This window comes from Garra rufa, chromosome 15 (assembly GCF_049309525.1).
Source record: "Garra rufa chromosome 15, GarRuf1.0, whole genome shotgun sequence".
Taxonomy (NCBI): Eukaryota; Metazoa; Chordata; class Actinopteri; order Cypriniformes; family Cyprinidae; genus Garra; species Garra rufa.
The window spans coordinates 10,453,122-10,475,455 of NC_133375.1; the positions used below are offsets into that span (position 1 = coordinate 10,453,122).

Genomic DNA, 22,334 nt, shown 5'->3' on the forward strand with positions numbered 1-22,334 from the left:
CATTCCAAACCTCTCACTTTGTTTGTCTAAAGAAGACAATATTTTGAATAATGTTAGTAACCAAACAGCGTTGGTGAAAAATAAATAAATCTTAAAATATCTTTTATATTCTACAGAAAAAAAAGTCATACAGGTTTGGATTTAGTGGGTGTGTAAATTAAGACAAAAATATTATTTCTGTAAGTTGTTAATTGAATTCAATTGTAAAACATACTAACACCTCCAGTCAAATGTTTTTGAACAGTAAGACATTTAATGTTTTTTTTAAAGATGCCTCTTCTGCTCACCAAGTCTGCATTTATTTGATCTGAAGTACAGAAAAAAAACAAATATTGGTACTAATTAAAATAGCCGTTTTCAATTTAAATATATTTTTAAATCTAATTTATTCCTGTGATTAAAGCTATTAAAAGAGTCTTTGATGTATTGAAAGATCCAAAGATCAGCATTTATCTGAAATAAAGCGCTTTTGTAACATTATACATAAGTTTGGAGAAAGAAATTACAAAGATAAATACTTTTATTTAGCAGGGATGCTTTAAATTGAAAAAAAAAAATGATGGTAAAGACATGTATAATGTTACAAAAGATTTCTATTTCAGAAAAATGCTGTTCTTTTGCACTTTTTTATTCATCAAAGAAACCTGAAAAAAATTCTACTCAGCTATTTTCAACATCATAAAAATAAAAAATGTCTTTTAAAGTATCATGTGACTGGAGTAATGAGTAAATTCAGCTTTTAAAATCACAGGAATAAATTACATTTTAAAATATATTCAAATAGAAAAAAAAAGATTTTAAATAGTAAAAATGTTTCAAAATTTTACTGTTTTATCTGTACTTTGAATCAAATAAATGCAGGTGAGCAAAAGAGACTTCTTTAAAAAACAAAAAACCTTTTGACTGGTAGTGTATTATTACTAAAACATACCTACCAACCCTTCTTAACAGCACGAATACAAAGACAGAACTAATTTTTACACAGTGTTGTGAAAGTCATTTAATCAGTAGAAGATTTTAGAAAAATCAATTCTTGATTATGAAAAGTTATAAATTCAAAGATGTTTTAGAAAGCTAAACAGCTCAAGTAGACTCTCCAAAAAAGAAAAAAAAAAAGAAAAAAAAAAACAAATCTCAATTTTTTGGTTGCTTAAAAGCGAAGAAACAAAACAGAGAATGAACCAGTAGTTCACAACACAATGTCTGTCATGGAAATATGAAGACAGATGAAAACTTTCTTGACCTGAAGACCAAACAGCTGAGAAAACCTTACCAAACAAACAGAAAGACACCTTTCAAAAAACAAACAAACAAAAAAACCACCAGAATCTCCTTCAAAACCGGTTTTCAGGAGTCAAGAGCTCATCTAGAGAGGGCGACGGTGTTACAGGTTTTCACGTATCAATAGACCACTGTACTTAAAGCCAAAAGCTGGTCTAAAGCTTGCTTTTGCCATTACAAGCGAGACGCAGAGAGGGGGATTCTAACTGTTGATCAACACCCCTGCTAAAATACAATACGAAAATACAGTCCAACTGTGAAATCTAGCTTCATACATTAGGTGGCCCTCCATGACAGGACTGCCTCTGGCCCACAGCAGTTCATTTGAGATAGGGGGTGTAGGGTAAGCGTACGATTCCAGACGAAGCAGTGTCAGTAAGAGGCAGGGGGTCACAGGATGGATCACCGGTGCATTGGCCTCAGGAGCTCCGTGGCTGTGGCAGCATCTGGAAACAGGTTATGATACGTAGGGAGAGGCACGTAGGCAGCTGTGATCATTTTACCTGTTAAAGGGAAGGAGAGTGTGATTAATGTCATACCAGCAACACAAGGCAGTCTATACAGAGAAAAGATTGACAGATGGGAGAAAATGAGAAGCGTTTACCTGCAAACCACCGGCCGTGCAGGGAACTGACAACAGCCATTGCTACTGGGATGGTTGGACATTTTACATAAACATTTCCCTGCCAAACAAGAGCAAAAGCAAGCATTAGACTTTTTGTGAAATAAATAAAGTCAATAAAAATAAATAAATCATAATAAAGAATATAAATTTTGTGACAGAAAATATAAAATATAACTAAAAGACCAAAACAAAATACAGAGTACAAGTATAAATTAAGATCTCTAAAAACCCATTAAAGTCTGACCAAATTGTTTTGTCTATCCATTGGCGCCATTCACTTTAGCCACATTACACTCAAGAAGAACAATATCCAACAAATAAGACATCCAATTAGACATACAGTGACTTGCAAAAGTATTCATAGTTCTTCATTTTGTTCGCATTTTGTTACATTGCTTTTTTAAATTACTTTACCCCCACATCAATCTACACTCCACACACCATAATGGCAAAGCAACCAAAAATAAAAACAGTTTTTTTTTTTACATATTTGCAAAATTATTAAAAATAAAATATCTTGGACAGTTGAAATTTAGCCCAGGAGCATTCATATTTCCTGTAAATGTTACCGCACTTTGAATCAAGTTAACCTGTGGCAAATTCCATTAAACTGGTATGACTCAGAAAGGCACACACATCTTAATAAAAGGTCAAACAGCTTAAAATGCATATCAGAGGAAAAAAAAAAAAACACAAAACACTGACACAAGACTGCTTTAAGCCACACATCTGGGGAAGAGTTTAGAAAAAATTGGATTGAAGGTTTACAGAAGCATGTTGTCTCCGTTACTCTTAACGGAAGAAGTTTGAAACAACCATGACTCTTCCTAGAACTGAGCAATCGATGGAGAAGGGCCTTGGCTAGAGTGATGACCAAGATCATATTAGTCACTCAACTTGAGCTCCATGATCATATATGCAGATTGGAGAAACTTACAGAAGGACAAACATCACTGCAACACTTCACCGATCTGGGCTTTATGGCCAAACTCAATCCTCTTCTCAGTGAAGAAGCATTGGAAACGCTTGAAATTTGCAAAAAAAAAACCAAAAAAACAAACAAACAAACACCTAAAGGACCTTCAGACTGTGAGAAACAAGATTCTGTGGTTTGATGAACCTCAAATCCAAGCATCATGTTTGAAAGAATCCAGGCACTGCTCATCACCTACCAAAAGTAAAGTGTGCTGGTAGCGTGCACCAAAATATAGAGATAGCCTTAATGAAAACCCAGTCCAGAACATTCAGGACCCTTAGACTGGGCAGAAGGTTCACCTTCCAGCAGGGCAATGACCCTAAGCACATGAGAGAGTGGCTTATAGACAACTCTGTGAATGTCCTTGAGTGTCTCAGCCAGAGCCTGGGCTTGAACCCAATCAAACATTTCTGAAGAAACCTGAAAATGTCTGCCAGACCCCATCCAAGCTGACAGAGCTTGAGAGGTGAAGAGGTGAGGCGAAGAATGGCAGATAATTGCCAAATGTTGATGTGCAAATCTTGTTGCATCATAATCAAAATGACTTGAGGCTGTAAATTTAATACATTTGAGACAATTCTGTTTTTGCTTTGTCATTATGGTGCATGGAGTGTAGATTGATGTGGGGAAAACAGGTAATGTAAAAGAATTTAAAATGTGAAAAAAAGAAAGGGTATGAATACTTTTGCAAGGTACTGTAGCTGGATTAAACCATAGATTCGAGCAGCAGCAGTAAGAGCAGGGTTTCCATCCAAAGTTGGGATTTTAACTTATGCGCAAAATTGGAATATCGCATAAAAATATTTGCGAATAAGCACTGTTTCCATCCAAGTCAAAGAGATCAAAATTGTCACTTGCCCATAAACTGGCAAGAAAAGTAGGAAAAGCTTCGGAATACAATAATTTTCATACACTGTATAATAAATTGCTTGCGTATCAGAGCGAGCAGATGAAAAACTGTCATTGTTTTCAGGGTGGATGGGCGTGTTTGGGAATGCAATCGTGTATGGCAGACGGTTCTGGGATTGCCTGGGTGTTCCCATGCTGCCTTGTGCGCAGCGCGATTTATTCACGCTGCTAGGCAGCCTGGAGTCCATGGACCAAATTTTCACCTCAGATAGGGAACCAATCACAGAACGGGGAGGGAGCAGCAAGACGATGACGCCTTTTATGTGACTCACCGAAGCAGTTTGTTTATAATTATGGATCCAGCATGGCAGCAGACGCGAAGTTATCTTTCGATGCAGCCTTAGATAGTGTTCTAAGTAGTTTACTCTCTGACTCTCTGATTTCTGTCGCTCTACATACCGTCATCCGGTATAATTGAAACGATTGGCTATGAGCTACGCACAGGCGCATTTGATAGACATTCGTAGCGCCCAATAAACGGCTCTGGGCATTCGTAAACCACGCCTCAAATACGAGAAAATTAACATGTGGTTCCCAGACCACGAATAATGACGTTTTCATGACGTGGTTTGGCATTAGCCAGGCTACTTCTGGGAAGCAATTATATAGAAATACTTTGTTGATAGACTTTGCTCAGGCATTTTAGAATTACCATAATATCATTCCACATGCTGTGCAACAAGATCAGTCTGATTGGTTTTTTAGGTTATGCAGTCCCATCGTGCAAAGTCGCATGACTTTTTTTTTTTATACACATGGAGGAATTTATTTGGCAAATGTGTTTCCATCTCCCATTATTCGCATGAACTCTTCATCGCACGTGGCACCTCAAACAAGTTTCTTAATTTGGTGTTTCTATCACTTGCTTACTAAAAATAGGTTGTGGAAACATTGCTACTGACAATGCAGGGCCATCAAGTATCCGGACTTGTGCTACTACACAGGTGACAAAAAAGGGTCATGCTTTCTTTTCATCTTATATAATTAACAGAGTGGCATGTGCCTTATGAGTTAACTTATAATAAATAATTTGATGAGCCGGATTCTTTGAGGTAACAAAACAGTTTCCCAGTTCCCCAGACTGTGTCCCAGTCAATCACTATGTTGATTTCTCTCTCCCAGAAGCCCATCACTAGACTAAGCATTGTTGTATCAAGTGATTCATAAATTACACTCACTGTATACCTCTAGAAGCCATACTAGAATCTATCCAATTTATTATCAGATGAGAAGCTACCTTATTTGACCAGGGTACACCATAAGCTTTCGGCGCAGATCTTAATCTCACAAAACAAAAAATCCTGGTAGAGAGAAAACATCTTTTAGAGTCTGGAAAGACTTAAGACCGTAAACACTGAACAGATCTTTTAAAGTATAAAAACCACACTGGGCCCTCATTACCCGTACACAAATTACTATTATACCAAAATAGGGTTAGAACCACAGTATGAGTCTAAAGCTCCAATGATCTTTTCTTCCGCTTCCCAGATTTAATAAATGGCATATAATTGGTAAAATTTTCCAGAGTTTTCAAAGATATTCCAGTAAAGTGTAAATCCTGTAAATGCAACGAATAAGCAACATTTTCTAAGGCCCGCCATGGCACAGGAGAATTAACATTGATCCCAGTCCTAAGAAGTCTCATTTAAAATGCTACATAATAGAACCAAAAAACTGAGCGATACACCACCATGGTGCTTCAGATGGTGCATAGTTTTTAGACTAATTCTACGCCGCTTGTTATTCCATACACATTTTGTTATTGCTGAATTAAGTATATAGTAAATTAAAATAACCAGGAGCCAAAGGTAACACCGAGAATAAAAAGTTCATTTCTCAAAGTTCTCAGAAGTGTTCATTTTATTAGTGTCTAGCCTACCACGAAGGGCCAAACAAAGTAGATACCAACACATTCAGAATAGATTGTTTTTACAGCTAGCAAGTAAAACAGGCCAAACCCAAAATGCTTCTAAACCGACCACAAATAGATCCATTTAATTCTATTGAAAGCCTTCTCTGCATTCAAAAATAGGACTGCAGAGAAAGCTGTCTAGGAGCATGCTTGAGAACAATATGAAGGAGTTACATACGTTATCTGCAGCAAGGCTAAGAAAACCTGAGTGATCATAATTGATCAAGTCCCTTATACACTGATCTAACCTTAAGGCTAAAACTTTTGCCATTAACTTTGATTCTGTGGATAGAAGGCTAATGGGTCTATAGCTGGATCATTCAAGGGGATTCTTCCCTTTCTTCAGCAAAATAGTTATTAAAGATGTACTTTGGTTCCTATGCAAAGCACCATTTTCTGAAGCAAAATTAAGAGAATTAAATAACACGGGTGGCACTATGTCTAATAGAACCCTCAATAACTCAGAGGAAATCCCATCTAACCCAGGGAATTTATTATCGTTCATGGAATCTAGGGCAGATTTTTGTTCATCAGTTGTGAGAGGGCTATCCAATTTCATGCTGAGAATCTTCTACTTCTACTCATTGATTAATAGCAGATATTGGTCTTAGATTTGCTCTCCTTCAACCTTAGAGCAAACAACTTAGAAGGGCCCTTACCATTAAAGTAATAAGATTGTCTAGTACAACACATTATAAATTCAGCTCTATTCAAATGGATAGATTAGTCCTGCCTGAAGAACATTTACTTCTTTAGCATTTATCTCACAAATCTAACCTTTTAATTCCTTCTCTAGTAGAGCTGTTTTTTTTTTTTTTTTTCTCAAGTTAATTTTTTTTGGCTCTCTTTACACATTTTTCTCTAATTAAACATTTAATGGTTTCCCACAAAACTTGGGGGTTAGAGGTTGAATCGCTGTTCAACTGCAAAAATTCAGACAACTAGCTGAATTACACCACAAAAGTAGAGTACAAAGTAGAGTATAAAATCTACAGCGGTTGCATCTGGGGCCAAAATACTGGGGTTATAAAAGTAATTATTGAGGAAGGATCCAATAAAAGAAGTGGCAAATATCAAAATAACTAATTAAGGGAAAAAGAAAAGGGGACATAAGTAAATAATCAATCCTTGAAAAACTCTTATTTTGAGTTGAAAAGTGTGTATAATCCTTTGCCCCATCATTTTGCAAACGCCAGACATTGCATATGTTCGAATGTCACAAAAATGAGTTAAAAAATTCAGAAAGAATAAAATCTGCCTTGGAGGTATGAGATCTATCCAACTGAGGATCAACACGGCATTAAAGTAGCCCTATACAACCACAAGACAATCCTCTAAACTCGCAACCAAGCACAATTATTCTTGAGAAAATAAGGGATCACCCTTTTTAGGTGCATTTGTGGACACAAAAACATCTTTAGTATTACTCAAGAAATCAACCACATAAGTTATTTAGCCTTCTGTATCTCCACTTGAGCGTGTCATTTAGAAGTCAGTATAATGCTTAGATACTCTCAATACCTCTTTTAATTTTATTGACGCCTAGAGGCGGCAATCAACTTTATCCACAGCACCTGGAAATTTGCTCCTCATCCAACTTGGATTCTCTCATTATGGAGGACTTTGCACCAGAATCCAACCTCCACCGGTGTTTCAAGAAGTGAAATCTTCAAATGGTAGGAAACTTTCAGCATCGTTGGATAGATCAGAAAGTATGATATTTTCAAAGAGTTTGTCTGCATGTTGCCAACGTTGTGTCTGATCCGCTGAACATTATATTCCAGCACTCTGAATCTATCTGCGATCGAGCTGAATTCTTCCTTAAACAGTTCCCAGATGAAGCTTAGACACAACTTTAACTCATCAGCGACAACAGCGTGAAGTTCTTCCTCAGGAACCCAATTAGGATCTTTAACTGGTTTTGCCATCTCCACTCATTACACCATCAAAATAACTACCAAAATAATTACCAAAACGAGGCAGGAGGTGGGTCATGTGATCTCAGGCAGCTTTAAATTTTGAACCCCTAGAATATACATTTGAGGTCAAAAGTTTACATACACCTTGCAGAATCTGCAAAAATTTTAATTTTTTACCAAAATAAGAGGGATCATACAAAATGCATGTTGCTTTTTCCTTAGTACTGATCTGAATAAGATATTTCACATAATTTTTTTTTTATTTTTTTACATATAGTTCACAAGAGAAAATTAGGTAAAAAAAAAAAGAAAAATGTAATCTTCATTCTATTCAAAAGTTTACACCCCTAGCTCTTAAAGCACTGTTTTTCCTTTCTGAAGCATCAGTGAGTGTTTGAACCTTCTGTAATAGTTGTATATGAGTCCCTTAGTTGTCCTCAGTGTGAAAAGATGGATCTCAAAATCATACAATCACATTGGAAAGGGTTTAAATACACAAAGATGCTAAAAATAAAACTAATTTGTGGGACCTGAAGGATTTTTCTGAAGAACAGTGAGCAGTTTAACAGTTTAGGACAAACAAGGGACTTGTGAACAACTATCACTAAACTAAATTTAGCAGATTCTGCAAAGTGTATGTAAACTTTTGGGTCTGGAATTGCAAATCAGCATATTAAAATGATTTATGAAGACTGAAGTAATAAAAGCTTTACCACCACAATAATAAATTACATTCTTAAATATATATTAAAAAATGTTATTTGAAATTGTAATAATATTTCATAATATTGCACAATAAATGCATCCTTTGTGAGCATAAGAGACTTAGTTATACAGAGCTTAACCTTTTGACTGGTATATGTAAAAGTAAAAATCATTTCAATTCTATAATATTATTGCTCCTTAAAACAGGATTAATTTAAAGTAAGTCGTATTTTTCTTTTTTTCATTCATTTTGATAGGAAAACCTGGCCATGTTCTCAAAAGATTTGGTCATATTCAACTACTGTGACTATAAACGGTTTACACATCCTGTTAAAGTTGGTTTTACTATTGCAATGAAAGTGGTGGCAAAAATGACATTAACAGAGGTGGGTGATCACTTACTTCAGAGGAGTTCTTGTCGACGTATATGTGAACAATGCCTCCGTGTTTTCTGCACTCTTCGATGACATCATCCTTTATCTCCAGGTCCCAGCCAGGTTCGCTTTCCCTACAAAGCAACATAAGAAATTTCATTTTCAATCTTTATTTTAACCAAGACACATGCCATTTGAAATCACATACACCATATGTGACCCTGGACCACAAAACCAGTCTTAAGTCGCTGGGGTATATTTGTAGCAATAGCCAAAAATACATTGTACGGGTCAAAATTATTGATTTTTCTTTTGTCAAAAATCATTAGGAAATTAAGTAAATATCATGTTACATAAAGATTTTTTTGTAAAATTCCTACTGTAACCCTATCAAAATGTAATTTTTAATTAGTAATATGCATTGTTAAGAACTTAATTTGGACAACTTTAAAGGTGATTTTCTCAGTATTTGGATTTTTTTGCACCCTTAGATTCCAGATTTTCAAATAGATGTATCTCGGCCAAATACTGTCCTATCCTAACAAACCATACATCAATAGAAAACTTATTTATTGAGCTTTCATACGATGTATATATCTCAGTTTTGTCAAATTTAACCTTATGACTGGTTCTGTGGTCCAGGGTCACATATAGTTTTAATAAATAGTGCAACTTACATCTGTGGACTGAACATGTTGGACAGCTGTAAGCAGTGCGTTGCCAGCGGCTGGTTTGGAAGGTTCATAGCTTGGTTCATCCCAGGACAGGGATGAATAGGTTGTGTGGTTGAGGCTGTAAGTGGCACAAAAAGATAAATAACTGTTACTGTAAGCCTTCTGAAGAATCAATAAATGGTGGGAACAGGACAGCAGGTCAACCAGCTCTACTCAGATTTGTCAAATCTCTCCTCAGCGCACTTCAAATTTCATTCAACTCAATGGATTCAAAGACAGGAATATGAAAATGACTCAAATACACACCATTAGCCAGATTTCCAAAAGCCACAGAGCCGCTCATCTGTAAGGCCTGCTTGGCAGCAGCAGGAATCTGCAGTCCTGTACCTAAAAACATCCCAGAGACGTATAAATGACTTCAGAATAATGCAGTATCATATGAAATAACAAATACACAAGTAGTTTGAATCAGGGTTCAATCTGTACCTTCTGCGAGTCTTGCCATCAGCTGAAGTCGACCTGTTGTGCCCAAGTCAATGCCAGTTCTCTCCAGTTCATCACTGTCCAAGAAGGAGCTTGCAGAGGATGCATCCGAACGCTCTGTAACATGACCCACCTTCATAGGCCGTCCAGCAAGCTCGAAACCATTTAGCTGCTCCAGGGCTTTTTTAGCACATTCTGCATCTGCAAACTGCACAAATAGACAGTTAATCAGCATCGGATTTATGATGCAATTGCAAAAGAGAACCGTGATTCTTCAAATGTAGTTTTGCATTATGTAGATAGTTTTATTTACCGGGCACAACATAATATATGATATGCTTTGTAATGAGAAGTGCCTATAAAGAATAAATAGGTACGTTTTAAGGCAGAAATAAAAGCTTGTTGATTTATAGTTTTGAAATGACGGTACAATACAAGACATAATATTAGCCCAGCAAAAATTCAGCACTAATAAAACAAATTTCTTATATACTAGACTTAATCTTACAGTAAAACACTACAATAGTAATAATTCCTACTGTGTTTAATAATTTAAAAATGACAAAAGACATTAAATATTATTGATCAAGCTTTTAACAATCTAAATGAATGATTAAAAAGCATTTTAAAAGCGATCTTCCTAAAACGTAGCATGCTTGTTTAAAATCGCGTGTCGCAAGTGCTTACCAAGTTTTGTGAAGTTTTCCGTGAAAAGCATAGAACTAGTTTGCAGAAGTACGTTTTCTACATTCATTTAATTTCATTCACAGGATTTTTTTCAATCAATTAACGAATGGTTTGTTTGACAGCAGTGGTTCTAGAGGCAAAGTTGCAATATACAATCATTTACACCCTTGCAAAATGCAATATCATACCCAGTGGCCAATTTCTTTCAAATATCTCACAGACCTTTAAGGTCCATTTTAGTTTTTTCCCTCTTGTGGTATCTCAAAGTGGCCAAGTTCAGCAACTTTTTTCACATGACCTCAAATTTAGAGCTTACTTTGTGAACTTTGGTGAAGTTATCCTATTCCGTTCAAAAGTTATAGCCATTTTAGTAAAAGCAGCCCTGCCCCATTTAAAAGTTTTGGTATTCCTTTCCTTTAGATAATTATTGATATTCACCGTCAAGAGAATCTTCCTGCACTGGTTTTGTTCTGATTGGACAAGTTCGCAAAAGTAATTTTTTCAAAAATGCCAAGTACCACAACATTTCGGCAGGGTGACAGACAAATCTGTCGAGTTATGAGCGATTTCGTATTTCTGATCCCTGTAGCACCCCCGTCAGGCCGATTGAGGCAAGCCTTGGTGACACTGTAGATGATAAAAGTACTGCCATCCCTCCAAGTCTCAAGTCTCTACGACTTAAGGTTTGGTCTGCCTGATTAGTTTACGTGGAGATTGCTGATCCTTGGCCATTCTAACAATTACAATAGGGTTTGAACCCCTAATTACTACTATCATACGGATAATTAATAATCAACTTTTTGGCCTAATTGTGCAGCCCTATAATCAAGCACAGCAAAGCTGGATCTTAAAATGTCAAATACAGCCTTAGTAAATCGAAATTTTGATGAACTCACTGATATGAAGCCGTATCCTTTCGACCTGCCAGTCTCACTGTCCATCATTAGCTGGATGCCCTCGATCTGAAATAAGGTGTAAAAAAAAAATTCAAATTAAATAGATTCACTCCACATTAGTTTATATATAGCTTATATATGCATGCAACTCAATTCAAACGCCAACCGTACCTTTCCAAATGGTTCAAAAATGCCCCTCAGCATGTCCTCAGTTATATTGAAGTGCAGGGAGCCTACGTACAGTCGCATTGGTCCTGCACCACCTCTCTGGAGCATGCTGGCCATGGCTGCTGCCCTGTTCTTCTCAGCCTGAAATATGCATACAATTCAACAAAATGATTCAAATGCACTGGATTAGGAAGCAGAGAATGGATTTGCAGTGTGTTGACGGTCTGACCTGTGAAGCCTGGACTATGATAGGCACTCCCAGAACCCGCTGTCCTGTCAGGCCGATTGCCAGCGGTACCGATGTAGAGTCCACAAACTCAACGTAGGCAATGCCTTTTGACCTCCGAGAGTTTCTATCTGAGATCATCCTTACATCACGGACCTTAAACAATGGATAAAAAAAGCTCTCATGTTTTATCTGCCATTTAACATCAGTGAATGGAGAAGAAAAACAAAAAGAAACCAAAAGAGTTTTAATCAGGAGCATCATACTTTTCCCACCGCAGAGAAGAAATCTTCAAGATCTCTGGGTCTAATTCTGGCAGCGAGCTGCATGCAGAACACTGTACGGGCGTCTCTCTCCTCCGGGCTCAGATTATCTATTGGTTGCCTGTTTGAAGAAACACAGGTCATCAACCACTGAAACACAAGTCATTCCTTCTGGAAATATATATATATATAAATATATAAACAACATATATACATGCAAGTGCGTTTACTTATATACACATAATAAACTTACACAGTACACACACATTTTTTGTACACAAAAACGTTCTTTTGGATGCGATTAATCGCTGCCTAGCAGTAAAGTAAAAAAAACTCAATACAAACATTACATTTCACCTTTATATGGGCTTTGTATGTTTTGAAATAGTGTGCAAACAATGCACTCCAGGGATTTATAGCCTAAATATGCCAGATCAGATTTCAAATTGATACAAATTGATTTCAAAACTGAGACTCTTTAGGAGTGAATGAAGGTAATCAATATTATATTAGATTAGACTAGATTAACCATGACTTAATATTCATGACTTGACCATAATATTCTCTATTAAAATGACATTGTGTATCTTAATGGACCATTTTGAACAATATTAATGAATTTAATAAATTGCACATTTATGTACATCTTATAGCAAGTTTTCTAAGAGCTGTAGGCTTTAATTGCAGTATTACTGTGAGGCAGAAGAGTTAACAGTGTGTCTAACACCTTTTAAAAATAACTGCACCCACTTCCTCTTCTCAGCCTAAGTGCACTGAAATGGCAGATTTTCGCTTCCTCTTAGTGTCATGTAAAATAAAATGCCACATGTGGTTATGGATTAACCTGCAGTGATACTTCATTCTTAAAAAAATAAAGATTGCAAAATACTTTGTTATAGCAATACAATGGAACTACCATTTCGGGTTTCCCAAAAAATCTTTTAGTGAATTTTTTTTTTAGAGTGAAAAATACTTTAATAATCTGAAGAAAATGTTTCCATTATAAAGAATAATTTGTGACCTGGAAAGGTCCCATGGATGTTACACGGACTCTTCACAGAACCACCAACACCATTAAAGAACTTTTTTTAAAGGAATAGTTCACCAAAAAAATAAACATTCTGTCATGAATTACTCCCCCTCATGTTGTTCCAAACCCGAAAGACCTTCATTCATCTTCGGAACACAAAATGAAGATATTTTTGAGCTCATTAAATCATTAAGTAAAGTCAATTATTTCTGTTTTCTTTGTGCAAAAAAGTATGCATGTAGCTTCATGAAATGATGGTTGAACCACTGATGTCACATGGACTATTTTAACGATGTCCTTAATACCTTTCTATGCCTTGACTGTGGTCATGCTGACCTTGCCGTCTATGCAGGGTCAGAAAGCTCACGGGATTTAATCAACAGTATCTTAATTTGTGTTCCAAAGGTGAGCAAAGATCTTACGGGTTTGAAACAACATGAGGGTGAGTAATTAATATCAGAATTTAAATTTTTTATGGAACTACCCCTTAAGAGTGTTCAATACTTCAGTCCTACAGCAGAGTCAGACAGTAATAAGCATCTTACCTGACAGGGCTTTTTTCCTTCTTAAACGGGCTTTTGCTTCGTGAGCGCCTGCGACTAGAGAAAGAATATTCCATCAGCCTGTGTTTATCACCCATCCATGTATGATTACTCAAGACAGATATACACATCAGCACACAATAGCACACAACATGCAGCAATAGTCACAGATGAGATCACCTGTGTTTGGTGAAATGTTGTGGGCCGGTCTTCCCTCCGGGACCACCGTTTAATTTCGGCCCCATACTATGACATAAAACAAGGGTTTGTCTCAGTGTTAAACCAGTCAACTTTTAGCCATTGTGGCCATGCAAGGGCTACTACATACTGGTGCAAGAGGGCAAGTATCTAGTGAAAACCCAATGCAAGTCATGGCAAAACTATGGATTCCTGAGGTAAAAAAAATGCCTTTTTTATTGATACTGTAAAAAAAGGCAGACCCAACATGAGTTATGTGATGATATTGGCAGAAAATCACAAGCGCGATCTCAACTTATTTAAAAATGATGTTAAATAGTCAAATGTAAGTGTAAAACCCCTAAACCACAACCCATAAACCCAAAAAGGAGAACCTATTATTATATTACTACTTATTATGTTGTATTATTATAGTAGCCCATGTGTTGTAGAAAAACACAGGAAAAAAAATACTTCCGGAACCAATATTTTTGCAACCATGATCACTGAAGAAGTGGGTGATCATTGTTAGCTCTTTAAGGGCATTATATTATATGCTAAATATATGCAGAAACCCAATAGATAAAAATATATATTTCTGCAATCAAGATCACTGAAAAAGTGGGCGATCACCGCTTGCTCCATAAGGGCATGCTGAGTCATGTGACTGCAACTGGCTAATGAACTTGTGGCTAAGAGGCCCCCATGAACCAGAACACAGTAGGCCTGGATGGACGTCGCGCCTCCAGGTTTTCTATTCTCAGAATTCCTCAAAACAAGCACCAGGCATCTTAAAAAAACACAGCAATGTGCCACAGCGTAAAGGAATGCAAGATTCAAGCACTTCTGCATTCTTAGCAAAGCAGATGCACATTTAGCAAGACTCTGACCACTTTCAAGTTACAACAAACTAAACCATGTTTCCCAAATACACAACATGTGACATTAAATTAAAATCGGACTGTCGTCTGTGACAAAAATTAAAATTCATTTTCATGAAAAATCATTTACTCATTCGGCATGACTTCAACTCATCTTTGAAACATACTTAGAGCTCATCAAATATGGTCAATGGAAGTTTAACTGGGTTTACTTGCTGGGTAAAAACCAATGAGGGTTGTACAGCTGGGAATTAACACCTAAATGAAATCTGTTTGTCAAAACAAGTGTCTCTTTAGAAGACTAGTCCACTTCCAGAATAAAAATTTCCTGACAATTTACTCACCACCATGTCATCCAAGATGTTAATGTCTTTCTTTCTTCAGTCGAAAAGAAATGAAGGGTTTTTAAGGAAAACATTCCAGGATTTTTCTCCATATAGTGGACTTCAATGGGGATCAGCAGGTTAAAGGTCCAAATTGTAGATTCAATGCAGCTTTAAAAGGCTCTTCATGATGCAAGCCGAGGAATAAGCGTCTCTAGTGAAACAATTGGCAATTTTCTAGAAAAAAATAAATAAATAAAATTTTCTCCTCCAACTTTAAAATCATCCAACATCATGGTTTTAGCTTTTTTGTTAAAGGTGTTTAAAAAGTATTTACTTTTTTTTTTTTTAAGAAAATGACAGATTGTTTCGCTAAATAAGACCCTTATCCCTCGGCTGGGTTCGTGTAGAGCCTTTTAAAGCTGCAATTAAATGCCAATTTAGACGATCAACCCTTTGGCCTCCACTGAAGTCCACTATTAGGAGAAAAATCTTGGAAAGTTTTCCTCACAAAAACCTTAATTTCTATTCGACTGAAGAGAGAAAGACATGAACATCTAGGATGACATTGGGGTGAGTAAATTGTCAGGAAATTTTTATACTGGAAGTGAACTGATCCTTTAAAACTGTACAATTTATATTAATTACTTTTGTATATGTCTTTAGAAACCATGTCTTTATAAAGTTTGGAAATTTAGCTTGAAAGGATATTATTCTTTATTCTTATGGGTCAGTAAATGATGACAGAATTTTTTATTTATGCATCAACTATTCCTTTAACTACTGTGTTGTTGATGACTGAGTGACAATTTACAATCCTGAATTCGAAATGCTGACCTATACAAATGAAACATAGCTTCTAAATTGAACGATCAGGTGTTAAACTCACAAGGGGCTTTTGCGTCCACGATAACGTCCACCACGTTCCTTGCTGCGAGATCGCGACCGCTTACGCTCTTTGCTCCGTGAACGTTTCCGCTCGCGGCTACGGCTCTTGCGTCGCTCGCGGCTCTTCTTGCGGTCCCCGCTTCTACTCCTCCGGCGGCCTGGGCTCGGACTTCTGCTCCGTCTTTTCCTATGTGGAAAAAAACATTCATTCATTACCAACATACGTACTTAATTTATCTGAAAAGCTTGAAGTAAAGCAGAAAGAAAGGTTTTTGCTTACTTTTTGCTGCGTTCCTCATTATGACCATTGGCGCTAGAAGACTTGCTTTCACCCTGAAAAAGGATTGATAAAAGAACAACATGAGGATGGAGAGGAAATACTTGAAATAGAGAAGGGAGGGGGATAAGAGAAAAGACAGAAATGCTACTACTTTTGGCTCATTTTATCACTTTGAAAATTGAATGTAATCAAATGGTCTGTATTAAATAACCAGAAGGTAGGGGGCCTGACTTTAACTTTCGTTCAGTTAAATTCAAGGTCTTGACATGCTAGGCCATGTGTTTTTAGGGTAGTATAGATACCCTGCTATTTTTAGCCTAAGTCTTGCTGTAGCCATGCTATAGAGCTGCTAAAGGGCATTCCTGAGTGGAGGCTGTCAGTCCGTGTGATCTTCCCCCAGTTTGCGCTGTTGGACTGTGAGAGCTCGATGCCATCTCTGTCTCACAGCTTGTCCTGAAGCAGACAGGGATTTACACGGCTTAGTCATATCGCCTCCCAAAAGACACCGCATCAAAGTCAGCCAAAAAAAGATACAACTTAAAACCTCATCAAAAGATTTTTTTAAGGGTTTTTTTTCCCACATTTGTCTCAATTTGACAACGATGACAGACATTTATTTCTTTTAGTAAAAGACAAATAAAAATTCTATTTATGTCTAATCTATTTTTTTACTCATAAAAATGACTGGGTAATGCATTTTTGAAATAGTAAACAGTTTTATAATAAAGAGATATTACTTAAAAAGTACATGCACAAACCAAATGGCAACGGTTTTAGAGAACATCAACACACTGGGTAGAGAGACAGTATTCATATTTAGAAACTTAAAACTCATTTATTGGACAATTCTGCTCTTTTCAGGTTTGAACACCGAGGCTGACCTTCAGTAAAGGTCGAGTTCAACCCAGGAATTCAGGGTTTCAATTCTTGACTCCAGGTCCAATAAGAAGGCTATGCCATATGAAATGCCATTTGCAATAAATATTACATATACGTATATAACATTTTATCTTTTATATATTTGGCAGGGGTTGATTTAATCCGTTTGCAACGTACGTCTACGGTGTGTAGTATGTACAATACCATTCAAAAGTTTGTGGTCAGCAAGATATATTTTTTCTTAAAGAAATTAATACTTTTATTTAGCAAGGATGTATTAAATTGAGACGTTTTATAATGTTACAAAAGATTTAGATTTCAAAGAATACTAGGAAATAAAGGAATCATAAAATAAGGAATCTAGAAAAAATAAGCAGCTTAACTGTTTTTAACATTGATGATCATTAGATAGTTTCTTGAGCATCAAATTAGCATATTAGAATGATTTCTGAAGAATCATGTGACACTAAAGACTAGAGTAATGATGCTGAAAATTCAGCTTTGCCATCACAGGATTAAATTACCTTTAAAAACAGTTATTTTAAATTATAAAGCTATTTCACAAACCAAAATTTTACTGATTTAACTGTATTTTTAATCAAATAAATTATTTTCAAAACAACACAAAATCGTACCAACCCCAAAATTTTGAACAGTAGTGTCTATTTTTCTGCCACTGCATCAGATTCATCTTTATCAAATTTTGGTGACATGGCTGAAACCTGAATACTGTCTCTGCTCCATGTCACGTTTAGTTTCATCTATTGGCATTCATTCAGCGTTGATTTAGAGGTGTATGATGGCGGTCTATTTGTATTTTGGATCAAAGTACATTAATACATTGCGCAATTACTACCTTACTTTTTTTCACAGTTCACACTGGAATCAAAGATGTATTCAGGGGAGTAGAGGTGAGATATCATTAGGCAAGTCTATAAAGAGAGATAGATGGGCATTTATTTGTAATTCAGGATATCACACTACAAAACATAACTCTCTCTCATAAACATTACACAATCTTACTCTATAGTCAGGCACAAACAACAAAAGCAGGGTTTCTGAGTAGCCATATGACAACACAACGAGTTCAATTCACACAGAAAAAAAATCTGTCATCATTTATCTAATATATCTTATCAACCTTCTTTGTTCTGAACATAAAAGGAGAAATTTAGATTTTTTTTCATTTGTTTTTTTTAATAATTAAAATGAATGGGCACTGGGGTTAAAGCTAAAAAATGTAAAAAAGAAAGAAAAAAACACTATAAAAGGTATTATAAAGATTACTTAGAAGACTAGCAACAAGCTGAATTAAATTACAAACTTCAAATTAAATTAGTATTTAAAAAGTATCTGAAAATCAGAAAGACTGTAATGTGGGAAGAACTACAACCCCATGAGGCATTGAAAATGACAATCAAACTAAAAAAAAAAATTCACTTTTTTAATTTTAAATGCAGAAAATATACATTTTACATTTATCGCAGTATGTACAGTTGAAGTCAAAAGTTTACATACACCTTGCAGAATCATTCAGTCATTATTTTACCAAAATTAGAGGGATCATACAAAATGCATGTTATTTTTGTATATAGTACCGACCTGAATAAGATATTTCACATTAAAGACATTTGCATATAGTCCACAAAAGAAAATAATAGTTGAATTTATAAAAACGACCCCTCTCAAAAGTTTACATATGCTTGATTCTTAATACTGTGTTGTTATCTGAATAATCCACAGCTGTGGGGTTTTTTTGTTTAGTGAAAGTTGTTCATAAGTCCCTCGTTTGTCCTGAACAGTTAAACTGCCCACTGTTTTTCAAAATATGAAAAATGTACACATCTTCATTCTGTTCAAAAGTTTACACCCCTGGTTCTTAATGCATCATTTTTCCTTCTGAAGCTTCAGTGAGTGTTTGAACCTTCTGTAATAGTTTCATATGAGTCCCTTAGCTGTCCTTAGTGTGAAAAGATAGATCTCAAAATCGTACAGTTATTGTTGGAAAGTTAATGCTGAAAAGCCAAAGAACCTGAAGGACTTTTCTGAAGAACATCGGGCAGTTTAACTGTTCAGGACAAACACGGCCGTAGCCAGCAATGAGGTCACCGAGGTCCGGACCTCGGCCATTTTTTATATTCAAAAATAAAATGTTAAGCTCTCTGAATGATTATTTAGCCGTTTAAACCACCTCATATCACATGAGTGTTTGCAATTCATGTTGCTGCGAGAAGCTAGCGGAGTGAACGGGGCTTGAGAGCGTGTTGAGTGAGAGCGCGGGTGCAGCCTCCGTTTGTTGCCAGATCCACCTATTATACGTGTTTTTTGACTCGTTTTTCCAATTTAGTGTGACACTTTGGGACGTTTATAAAGTGGAAAGTTGAACGTTAGTGTTAGTGATATATTAATCATATTTACAAAACACAAGCTTTGAACTTATTTCGGATATCTTTTTCTTTCTTTTTGTAATTGCTTGTTTTTCGTAGCAATATCTGGCAACATTGTACATTCATAAAAAAGCTTTTAGACAATCTGCAACTTAATTGCTGACAGGAAGATACCACAATCACTAAGACAAACGCAGTGATCATCGTTAACATCTGAAAGAAACGTATAACACTATCAAAAACATCTGTATGTTACAGAATGAAATAGGCTACTATGCCAAATAACGTTACTGGCCAGCAGGAAGACGTCTCATGCTCTTTAGTTAACCTTAAGTCATCAAAAACATTAATTAAAGCAGTGTTTCTCAACTGGTGGGTCGCAAAAACGTTTTGAGTGGGTCGCGGAGTGTGCAGTCAAAGAAACAACAAACGTAATTCTGTTTTTTTTTTCTGACGCTAGACTATTATTTTGAAAGACGTGCGTTCTAAGTACCTGGGAAAAAAGCTTTTTCCTCATTCAGTATCTACGGTCAAATGAGATGTTGTCAAGTTTTATGTCAGTGTCATTATTCTAACGTTATTTTTATAACTTGTTACAAAATAAAAATTCCCTCACCTAAAAAAAAAAAAGAACTTTCCGGTCCTGTCAGTCATACTGTGCTCTTCAATTACACGCGCAAATTTACCATGGTAACATACCTTATTACTGCATTTGTGGGTGTTATTATAGCACAATTCTTAACACCTTACTTCAGACCTCAATAATTTTCAAACCCTGGTTACGGCCTTGGACAAACAAGGGACTCATGAACAACTATTACTAAACAAACAAAACAAACAAAACATCTGTGGACCATTCAGATAACAACACAGAATAAAGAATCATGTGTATTATTAGTATATTACTTTATCCTGTGGACTATATTATGTCTTTTATGTGAAATATCTTATTCAAGTCAGTACTAAATAAAAAAAAAAATAACATGCATTTTGTATGATCCCTCTCATTTTGGTAAAATAATTAACATTTTGCAGATTCTGCAAGGTGTATGTAAACGTTTGACTTCAACTGTATACTATATAGGCAAATATTTAAATATTTTAAATGCTCTTTTTAATGTGATTCTATTTATAAGTAATGTAGTTTTTCACCAAGAATTCTGCCATTAAATATAATTTAGAAAATAAAGCAGGCTGATAACTTCAACAAAAGCACACACAGATAAAAACCAGCTTACAGTAGGTCTGTCCTTAATAGTAAATTAGTTATCTCCTAAAACCAACTGCACCAAAATGAATAGGATTTTTATGTCTGGAACTTGACTATTTTTGTATTGCTTTTTTCTCTTTCTGTTTCAAGATTATGTTTAAAGCTCAAAAGCTTCAGTCCTCATTCATCACTCATACATGGATTATGGAGCAATCTTCAGAATTTCTCCTTTTGTGTTCATCATTAGAATGATATCCACACAAGCTGGAACAGCACGAGGGTGAGTAAATTGACATATTTTCATTTCGGATGAACTAATAATATAAATGCCTTCAAAAAGAGAAAAAAAAGAAACACACGGCAACTTCCGGTCGTCCACCCACCTTTCTGTAAGGAGCTTCCAGCATGGCCTCAACGTCGAAGTCATCCGCCATCCTGACCTACTGTATATGAAAACAGCAACATTCGGTTTACAAACACAACCAACCTGATGAGTTACAGTTTACGTACTGTTGTTACATCAACAAAGCAAACAAAAAAACATCTCAGCTGCTGTTCTATAAATAACTCGCTCGATTCTGCAGCAAACGCTTCTGAGACAACAACAGCATTACATAAGCGGCTAATTTAGACGCCACAGTCCTAGCTATATATGACAGCATACTGTAATTTATGTAAAACCTACATTTAATTCTGAGTCTAACACTTATTTAGACTAATAGCTGCTTGTTAGCAAAAAAAAATTACCTGGTTTTATTTAGCACTGCGGTTACCGTCGCGACCTCCTCGACGCGCGTGTGAAGTTTGACAATAAACACAACTGCGAAACAAACGGTCGGATCCGGCTGTAGACCAGCAAAATATAAAACAAACAATCATTCAAGCCAAAACAAATACCGATGTATGTATCTAGGGATATTTAATAAGCTCAGTTCAGTTTGTCATGAGGTTCAGGTTTCCCCCACAAGACAACTTCCTGCTTTACCCAAAATGGACGCTGAGAGGGGCAGGGTTTCCTATCGTGTCGTAGTGTGGATAAAAGTCGAGGAAAGGAGAATTTGGAGTTTCGTTTTCTCAGGTGTGGTTATCCTGCAAAATGTACAGTGCTTTTGTTTCTTTGAATATCACCCTTGAAAGACCTGCTTTGCTTTGTTTTATTTTGCACAATTTCCACATTCTTTGGAGAAACTAGTTCAGCGTTTTGTAAACAAGGGCGGAGCCATCAAAATGCTATAATGATAATACCTAGCAAATTAAATTTAGATTAATAATATACATATTTAAATTAAATATTTATATAAATTAACATCTAATATTATTATATTATCTGTATCTATATTATATTAAAATATATTTGTATATTATTTTTCTAATTAATAATAATTACTTAATTTAAGAAAGCGTCAAATAAGTTCATTCAAATAATATTCAGCTTTAATAATTAGTATAATTAGTTTAAGTTTTCTTCTCATTCTAATCTTTACAACTGTCTGAAATATTTGTTCTAAGCTAAATTTAAGGATATTTTTTAAATAAAATACTTTTTAAAATTAAAATATATTGGTCGGTTGACGTAAAGATTAAATAGGCACTCTAATTTATCTTTAAATAGCTTTCATTGTGGTTTAAAGATTAGAAA

At 35.7% G+C, this 22,334-nt stretch overlaps 1 protein-coding gene across 2 annotated transcripts; it reads right to left on the minus strand.

Moving 5' to 3' along the window:
* Positions 1 to 771: 771 nt before the first annotated feature.
* Positions 772 to 21,669, minus strand: rbm39b (RNA binding motif protein 39b). Of its 2 annotated transcripts, XM_073819040.1 has the most exons (16): positions 21,443 to 21,669; positions 21,079 to 21,138; positions 16,220 to 16,272; positions 15,941 to 16,126; positions 13,851 to 13,916; positions 13,674 to 13,727; positions 12,102 to 12,219; positions 11,839 to 11,991; positions 11,613 to 11,750; positions 11,442 to 11,507; positions 9,862 to 10,066; positions 9,682 to 9,762; positions 9,379 to 9,493; positions 8,730 to 8,835; positions 1,886 to 1,964; positions 781 to 1,784 (listed from the first exon to the last, which is right to left on the minus strand). In XM_073819040.1, the coding sequence occupies exons 2-16, from the start codon at positions 21,127 to 21,129 to the stop codon at positions 1,684 to 1,686; spliced, it is 1,572 nt and encodes a 523-aa protein (XP_073675141.1). In that variant the 5' UTR covers positions 21,130 to 21,138; positions 21,443 to 21,669; the 3' UTR covers positions 781 to 1,683. The 2 variants fall into 2 exon arrangements, with proteins under 2 accessions (XP_073675142.1, XP_073675141.1); XM_073819041.1 differs by lacking the exon at positions 13,851 to 13,916 and having other exon boundaries at positions 772 to 1,784.
* Between the last annotated feature and the right edge of the window lie 665 nt (positions 21,670 to 22,334).

Bases quoted from the DNA above. Each gene is read 5' to 3' on its own strand.
- rbm39b (XM_073819040.1), bottom strand. From the start codon at position 21,129: ATGGCGGATGACTTCGACGTTGAGGCCATGCTGGAAGCTCCTTACAGA. The intron at 13,728-13,850 runs GTGATCTCATCT...TTCTTTCTCTAG, and splicing joins CAACATTTCACCAAACACAG to TCGCAGGCGCTCACGAAGCA. The intron at 9,494-9,681 runs GTGTGTATTTGA...TGCCACTTACAG, and splicing joins TTTTGGAAATCTGGCTAATG to CCTCAACCACACAACCTATT.